This window comes from Notolepis coatsorum, assembly GCF_963971535.1.
Source record: "Notolepis coatsorum genome assembly, chromosome: 8".
In the NCBI taxonomy this organism is placed as follows: Eukaryota; Metazoa; Chordata; class Actinopteri; order Aulopiformes; family Paralepididae; genus Notolepis; species Notolepis coatsorum.
This window is the reverse complement of record NC_140172.1, coordinates 1,062,294-1,071,373: the sequence shown is the minus strand read 5'-3', so window position 1 is coordinate 1,071,373 and position 9,080 is coordinate 1,062,294. Positions and strand designations below refer to the sequence as shown.

The 9,080-nt window shown below is 41.6% G+C and overlaps 1 protein-coding gene across 1 annotated transcript in view; it reads left to right on the top strand.

Annotated features, from left to right (window-relative positions):
* Positions 1 to 4,640: 4,640 nt before the first annotated feature.
* The window catches only part of depdc5 (DEP domain containing 5, GATOR1 subcomplex subunit), a 227,618-nt gene continuing 223,178 nt past the window's right edge, over positions 4,641 to 9,080 (top strand). Inside the window, exons 1-3 of the mRNA XM_084319739.1 lie at positions 4,641 to 4,689; positions 8,127 to 8,206; positions 8,876 to 8,963. Of these exons, the coding sequence (XP_084175865.1) occupies positions 8,134 to 8,206; positions 8,876 to 8,963 (161 nt within the window). The 5' untranslated portion in view covers positions 4,641 to 4,689; positions 8,127 to 8,133. The remainder of the gene's footprint in view (positions 4,690 to 8,126; positions 8,207 to 8,875; positions 8,964 to 9,080) is intronic.

Below are 9,080 nucleotides of genomic sequence, written 5' to 3'. Positions count from 1 at the left end.
ATATGATTTGGGAGGGTTATAATAGAAGAAAGACAGTGTAAACAATATAACGTTATGTGAATAAACCGCGAAATAACAACGTTATGTTATATAATGTTACAATGTACAGTTTCTAACAGCTGGCTGTGTTGTGAAATGTGCATAACGTTATGAATAAACCGCGAAGTCACGCGAAATAAATAACGTTATACACGAATCTGGTAGTACATTTCTGCTTATCTTCTTGATATGATAACATTACATCCGCCTTTTACGGCGTGACGAGCTAAACCAATCAGAGAGGGGCTTCGCTCAACCAATCAGAGAGGGGTCTGCAGAAATGGAGCTCAACCAATCAGAGAGGGGTCTGCAGAAATGCGGCTACGAATTGTAGAGACGCACACCTCCCTATAGACCAGGAAGTAACCACTACACCTCCCTATAGACCAGGAAGTAACCACTACACCTCCCTATAGACCAGGAAGTAACCACTACACCTCCCTATAGACCAGGAAGTAACCACTACACCTCCCTATAGACCAGGAAGTAACCACTACACCTCCCTATAGACCAGGAAGTAACCACTACACCTCCCTATAGACCAGGAAGTAACCACTACACCTCCCTATAGACCAGGAAGTAACCACTACACCTCCCTATAGACCAGGAAGTAACCACTACACCTCCCTATAGACCAGGAAGTAACCACTACACCTCCCTATAGACCAGGAAGTAACCACTACACCTCCCTATTGAGCCCCTTTGAATTGAATTAAATTGAAATTGAGAGCAGGGGGGAGAAAGAGAAGGATGGAGAGAGAGAGGTAGAGAGAGATCAGGTCACTGTATAGTGCATGAACCCACTCCATAGAGCTCCATTATACCTTTAGTCAGGGCAGTGCCATGGTTTCTCCATAGAGCTCCATTATACTTTTAGTCAGGGCAGTGCCATGGTTTCTCCATAGAACTCCATTATACCTTTAGTCAGGGCAGTGCCATGGTGTCTCCATAGAGCTCCATTATACCTTTAGTCAGGGCAGTGCCATGGTGTCTCCATAGAGCTCCATTATACCTTTAGTCAGGGCAGTGCCATGGTGTCTCCATAGAGCTCCATTATACCTTTAGTCAGGGCAGTGCCATGGTTTCTCCATAGAGCTCCATTATACCTTTAGTCAGGGCAGTGCCATGGTGTCTCCATAGAGCTCCATTATACCTTTAGTCAGGGCAGTGCCATGGTGTCTCCATAGAGCTCCATTATACCTTTAGTCAGGGCAGTGCCATGGTGTCTCCATAGAGCTCCATTATACCTTTAGTCAGGGCAGTGCCATGGTGTCTCCATAGAGCTCCATTATACCTTTAGTCAGGGCAGTGCCATGGTGTCTCCATAGAGCACTGTTGTCATCAAAGAGAAGCAGGCTATTCTCTGTCCTCCCTCAAACCTTCTGTATTTTACTATGATGTACCTTCTTACCACTATGTACTATATTGCTATCCTTACTACTACCTATCTTGCTAATATGTCTATACAACTGTGTGAATGGTTTGACAGGAAATGGTACTCCTCAAACCATTTGTATATTCCATGTTATGAATAATAATTATTTTCCAGAAGGCTTCAGTATGTCCCTCTGCTATGTTCAGTGGGATGGCGCCCTCTGGAGGAGAGGCAGACATATTGATTTATTTTTTATCTAACTAAAATGGAAGGAGTCTCTGCCTGTCTGTTTAGTTTCGTTTATTTGGTTTATGAAAAGGACAGTGTGCACATAGTCAAGGTCAAGGTCAAGTTTATTAGCATGTCCCCAAACTGGGCAATTCATGTTACAGCAGATGAATAAGAAACTCCAAAAAACACAGTCAACATACATAAACAAGAAGAACATAGACAGACATGTACATGGTCACAAGATCAGATAATGATAACTAAGTAACTACAACCATCCCCCCACCCACCCACCTCAAAGCTACCTGTATTGATGGGACGAATGGAGGTAGGTATAAATGAGAATTTATACCTATTGTTTTAGCTGCAGGGGTCTCTAAAGTTGTCCGGAAGGAAATAATTGATATTCCTGATTTAGGGGGTGAGAGCTGTCTGCTCTAATAGATGACACTTTCCTGAGCACCTGCTCGTCATATATGACCCAGACAGCTCAATTGTACCCCCACCATCTTGCTAGTCCCCCTCACTACCCCGTTAAGGGCATTCTTTTGTGTAACGCCAAGGTTTCCATACCAACAAATGGCAGCTAAGGAAACAAAAAACAGTGAGTGAGTGAGTGAGTGAGTGAGTGAGTGAGTGAGTGAGTGAGTGAGTGAGTGAGTGAGTGAATGAGTGAGTGAGTGAGTGAGTGAGTGAGTGAGTGAGTGAGTGAGTGGGTGAGTGAGTGAGTGAGTGAGTGGGTGAGTGGGTGAGTGAGTGAGTGAGTGAGTGAGTGAGTGAGTGAGTGTGTGTGTGTGTGTGTGTGTGTGTGTGTGTGTGTGTTATGGGGGGGGGGGGGGGGGGGTACTACTGAAGAGAGGTCTGGAGAAATGACAGTATAATAACTTACTCTATAGCTACATTCTGTATACCAAAACAAAACATTCAAACAACATGCAATACCAAGAGGGGCTCTATTGCCTTGGGGTCGCTGTTTGACAACATTCGATTCAAACTCCACAGCTCTCAAGAATCAGCCTTACGTTTTCATCTTACTGAACTCTGCCCAGGCTGTTTATTATTAATACTTTCCCCTGAGTCACTTGATAAGCTGAAACTTGATTGATTGATTGAACATTGTATTAACGGATTGCAGGATGGCTCCGCCCCCAGATAGGAGCACAGCCCGTGTGGGCGGAGCCGCCGCGCTCTAGAGGAAGTAGTGGGGCCGCGTCATGAGCCGGCGTGCGCCTGTGGTGCGCTATGCGGGCGGAGCCTGCCGGCAGAGAGCCGTGGTGGATATAATAATAATAATAATAATAATAATAATAATAATAATAATAATAATAATAATAATAATAATAATAATAATAATAATAATAATAATAATAATAATAATAATAATAATAATAATAATAATAATAATAATAATAATAATAATAATAATAATAATAATAATAATAATAATAATAATAATAATAATAATAATAATAATAATAATAATAATAATAATAATAATAATAATAATAATAATAATAATAATAATAATAATAATAATAATAATAATAATAATAATAATAATAATAATAATAATAATAATAATAATAATAATAATAATAATAATAATAATAATAATAATAATAATAATAATAATAATAATAATAATAATAATAATAATAATAATAATAATAATAATAATAATAATAATAATAATAATAATAATAATAATAATAATAATAATAATAATAATAATAATAATAATAATAATAATAATAATAATAATAATAATAAATTGGATTTTCAGAGAGAAGCGCCTTTCTCTGACTCAAGGACACTGTACAAAGAGAGAAAAGCTAAATAAAAGAAAGGGTAAATAAGAAAAAATGTAGAACAAATAAAAAATTAAAATGATGAATATATGTGTATAGTAACAACAGGAAAAAAAACAAATAAGATAAAAAAGGACTATCTCAAACCCTGCCTTCTTTTCTTGATCCTCCAATCACAACTGTCGCTTACCTCGGACAAAAGCGACAGTTGTGATTGGAGGATCAAGAAAAGGGGGCAGGGTTTGAGATAGGTCTAAGTGGTTGATAGTTTACAACAACATGACTCATGATAACTGATCAACTGATCAACAGTGTCATGTATGTCTCTTGTCCCTGTTTTGTCCTGTTCTGTCTTGAATGTATAGAAATGCAGCTGTTTGTGATATCATGCCTTAAATTGCCCCTTGCGGGACTAATAACGTTTTTTGAATTGAATTGAATAACGAATATATATAATCTAATCTAAAAATGATGCCACGGATTTCACCCTCCAGCCTGACGGCGATGTATGTTGTCTTGTCATCATTCACTGATGAATTGAAAATGGGGGACCCTGATGTAAACAAGACAAACTTTAGACACATTTTAGACTCTTCTTGTATCACAAACAGTACTGTATATTTGTAGATCTGGCATGTCATACATGTATAGATGTAGCAGTACTGTCTATCTGTATGTCATCATGTATGTTATGATGAATTGGAGAAAAAAAGATGAAAGTCTTTCTCTGGTCTGCATCCCCTTAACAATTGTATGTATTGAGCTGTACTGTACAGTACCCATTCTGCAATCTGTTAATAAAGTTGTCAATCAATCAATCAATCAATCAATCAATCAATCAATCAATTAAAATAAAAAATGATGCCACGTATTTTCACCCTGCAGCCTGACAGCTATGTATGTTGTCTGTGATGAATTGAAAATGGGGGACCCTGATGTAAACAAGACGAAAGTCTTTCTCTGGTCTGCATCCCCTTAACAATTGTGTGTATTGAGCCGTACTGTATTGTACCCATTCTGCAATCTGTTAAATAAAGTTTTCATTCATTCAACTGACAACAACATATCTCCACACTGTATTTAAAGCCCCCGCCCCCCGCCGGCAGGTGGCAGGCTGCACACGGAGCGCTCCTCCCCCTGCAGCGCGTCACCACACAGCACATGACGTCACCACACAGCTACATGAAGAACCCGGATGGATCCTGCTGCTGCTTCCTGACGTTCAGCTGCGATCTGGAGGCAAGTCTGCACTTTATTCATGTCCAGTACAGATACAGATACATGTACATATATCAAACCGAGCCTTCTTGTTTAGCTTTAGGACGTTTCAACTGCTGCAGGGGTTCACTGTAGCTGCAGCATGCTGGCTAACAGACTGATGATAACACCCATCTGATCTGTCAACATCACGAGGTGTTGTTGTTGTGTCTGCAGACATGAATGAATGATGAATGAAAACTTTATTTAACAGATTGCAGAATGGGTACAATACAGTACGGCTCAATTGTTAAGGGGATGCAGACCAGAGAAAGACTTTCGTCTTGTTTACATCAGGGTCCCCCATTTTCAATTCATAGTGACATTTATGACATACACAACATACATGACATTTATGGCATAGGGACATACATGACATACAGGTATTTAGTACTGTTACATTTGTGACATATACGATATGCAAATATACAGTACTGTTACCCATAGATCCTAACAGATTATACATACGGTGGGGAGGGGACTGTACATTAGGAGGGGGTGGGTGGGTGGGTGGGAGAGAAATATACATAAGGTGGGGAGAGAATATATACATACGGTGGGGAGGAGACTGTACATTAGGAGGGGGTGGGTGGGTGGGAGAGAAATATACATAAGGTGGGGAGAGAATATATACATGCGGTGGGGAGGAGACTGTGCATTAGGAGGGGGTGGGTGGGTGGGAGAGAAATATACATACGGTGGGGAGAGAATATATACATACGGTGGGGAGGAGACTGTATATTAGGAGGGGGTGGTGGGAGAGAAATATACATACGGTGGGGAGAGAATATATACATATGGTGGGGAGGAGACTGTACATTAGGAGGGGGTGGGTGGGTGGGTGGGGGGGAAATATATATATGGTGGGGAGAGAATATATACATGCAGTGGGGAGGAGACTGTACATTAGGAGGGGGTGGGTGGGTGGGTGGGGGGGAAATATATATATGGTGGGGAGAGAATATATACATGCGGTGGGGAGGAGACTGTACATTAGGAGGGGGTGGATGGGTGGGAGAGAAATATACATACGGTGGGGAGAGAATATATACATGCGGTGGGGAGGAGACTGTACATTAGGAGGGGGTGGGGGGTTTGGACATTTACGGTGGCCAGTTTCGAATTGCAGCCTCCCGTAGGTGCTCTTTAAGAGCGGTTTTGAATGTGGGTCGGGATTCACATTCCTTTACAGCTTTAGGTAGGGCGTTCCACATTGTTGTAGCATAATTGCGAAACGTGTTTAGTCCCTTGTTTGAGCCGAATATGGGTTTAACATGATTTGTTGAGCTTCCTCTGGTGTTGTGGTCGTGGTATTCACTGACCTTTGACAGACATGCATGCAGGCAGACACACAGACAGACAGACAGACAGCATGGTTTGTGTTGGTGATTCTGGAGACAGACAGAGAGACAGACAGGCAGAGAGACAGACAGACAGACAGACAGACAGACAGACAGACAGACAGACAGACAGACAGACAGACAGACACCGCGTCCAGCATCTACTGTTGTAATTGTAGTTTCTAGTCTACTAGTTTCCTACTAACTAAAGCAACACTGTGGATCACAGACAGCCTTTCTGACTCTGGACAGAAACTCTATTCATTAAGCAGTTTTTTTTCACAATCTAATATAATAATAATAATTTTTTTTTATTTAATTTTTTTACAAAGTCGATTATTAATTTCAATATAGAATATTCGTTGACAGCCCTACAAGTACAATTAGTTACTGCACACTACATCACCCCTGAGTGGAACATGGAAAGCCAAACTTTCCCCCACTGTACCGAAAACCCGTACCAAACCGTGACTTCGAAACCGAGGTACGTACCGTACCGTGGTTTTTGTGTACCGTTACACCCCCTAAGGCGAATGGAGACATAATGTCACGAGCCAGTTTAACGTCTTAGCAGCCAAACCAGTTAATAGAGTAGGAGAGACTGGCTGAGTGGCTGAGCAGAGGCAGGCTTGTGTGTGTGTGTGTGTGTGTGTGTGTGTGTGTGTGTGTGTGTGTGTGTGTGTGTGTGTGTGTGTGTGTGTGTGTGTGTGTGTGTGTGTGTGTGTGTGTGTGTGTGTGTGTGTGTGTGTGTGTGTGTGGTGTGTGTGTGTGTGTGTGTGTGTGTGTGGTGTGTGTGTGTGTGTGTGTTGTGTGTGTGTGTGTGTGTGTGTGTGTGTGTGTGTGTGTGTGTGTGTGTGTGTGTGTGTGTGTGTGTGTGTGTGTGTTGTGTGTGTGTGTGTGTGTGTGTGTGTGTGTGTGTGTTGTGTGTGTGTGTGTGTGTGTGTGTGTGTGTGTGTGTGTGTGTGTGTGTTGTGTGTGTGTGTGTGTGTGTGTGTGTGTGTGTGTGTGTGTGTGTGTGGTGTGTGTGTGTGTGTGTGTGTATCAGATTGTGTGTGTGTGTGTGTGTGTGGTGTGTGTGTGTGTCCGTCGTTCGTTCTTTGGAGAGTTATTGTGAGGCTGGTTGCTGTTGCAAATTGTGTGGACCAATATCACCACCTATTGGTCACATTGTAGAATACAGTTCTGTCATGTTGCTATGTGACAGGTTGTCAACATTACAATTAGGACTGACTGACTGACTGACTGACTGACTGACTGACTGACTGAAAGGCCAGTGCAGACTATTACGTTAACCCTTTCACTGTGACAATTCACAGAAGGTAAGCCTTTCACTGCCACACGACAGCCAGTCGGTTGTGTGATAGTAAAGGGTTAACCTTCTGTCATGTGGCAGGGAAAGGGTTAACCTGCACCTCTAACATACCTCTCCAGTAATATAATGCAGCACCACAAGCACTATGATTGGCCCGCTATGATTTCTTTGCGCTGTTTCTACATTTACCTTGATGTACGAGGACAGTATTGCTCTCATGTGGGAGGTCTGTGGAGACCGTATGTATATATTTACCTTGGTATATGGGGACAGTATTCTCTCTCTCTCTCTCTCCCCCTCTCTCTCTCTCTCTCTCTCTCTCTCTCTCTCTCTCTCTCTCTCTCTCTCTCTCTCTCTCTCTCTCTCTCTCTCTCTCTCTCTACCGCACAGACACTATACGGATTAGTGCTGTTGTTTCACTTGTGTGTGTGTGTGCTTGTGTCAGGTTCACTGACTAGTTCATCAGGTCATGAAGGTATCCAGGTACTTATCACAGTGAAACAAACACATGTGCAGGTTATAAATAATCACGATAACATTATTCTCTATCATTATAATGTTGATCGGCGTCGTTCATATCACTGGACAACCCCCAACGACGTGTGTGTCTGCCAGCCTTTATCCACATGGGAGTCGCATTGGTCAGTGCTCAAGCCTTCCATCACCACCAGGGGGCAGGCAGGAGTTAAGTAGATGGCACTTTGGATTCTAACAAGTCCTGTGTATTTGAGAAATCACTAATTGTTGATTGGTTGATTTGCCCTCAGCTGACTGATGATGATGATGATGATGAAGACTAACAAGTCTTACAAGCTGGTCGTTCATAAGAAAGGCTTTGGAGGGAGTGGTAAGTCTGAGATATATAGCTGACGTCTGTGATGACGTTACGTTTCTAGTTATCTCTCGTTCCACACAGCAGCCTGTAACTTGTTCTCTGTGATGACGTTACGTTTCTAGTAGGGATGCTCGATATTGGCTTTTTTACCGATACCGATATTCCGATATTGTCCAACTCTTAATTTCCGATACCGATATCAACCGATACCGATATATGCAGGGTTTCCCCCCAAAAAACAGAATAATTTCAGGTAACTAATAATTTCACTGGATGCATTCAAAAGGCTCTCTAAATGTAAGCATTATCTGTGCAAAATATGATCATTAAAAAAGTAAAAATTAACATTACATATCTCTTGTTGTTGAATTAAACCAACATGCATACTTTTGACAATAAATAAAATAAGAATTGGTTCTTACTTGCTTGCCTGGGTAAATAAAGGTTAAATAAATGTAATTTTTTTTTTTTTTTTTTTTTTTACCGATACCGATATTTTCCGATATCACATTTTACTGCCGATATCGGCCGATAATATCGGTCGGCCGATAATATCGGACATCCCTAGTTTCTAGTTATCTCTCGTTCCACACAGCCTGTAACTTGTTCTCTGTGATGATGTTACGTTTCTAGTTATATCTCTCGTTCCACACAGCCTGTAACTTGTTCTCTGTTTGCCAGATGATGAGTTGGTCGTCAACCCAAAAGTCTTCCCCCAGGTCAGCCTGGGAGACATCATGGAGATCGCTCACCCCACCGACGAGTACAGGTGAGCAGAGACACTGAGACCTAGTTCCTCCACAGTCTTTCAGACTGACATCTGATTCTACCGTCATTCAGACTGTACCTGTCAAAATACTTCCCAAAGGTAGGTCAGTGAATACCA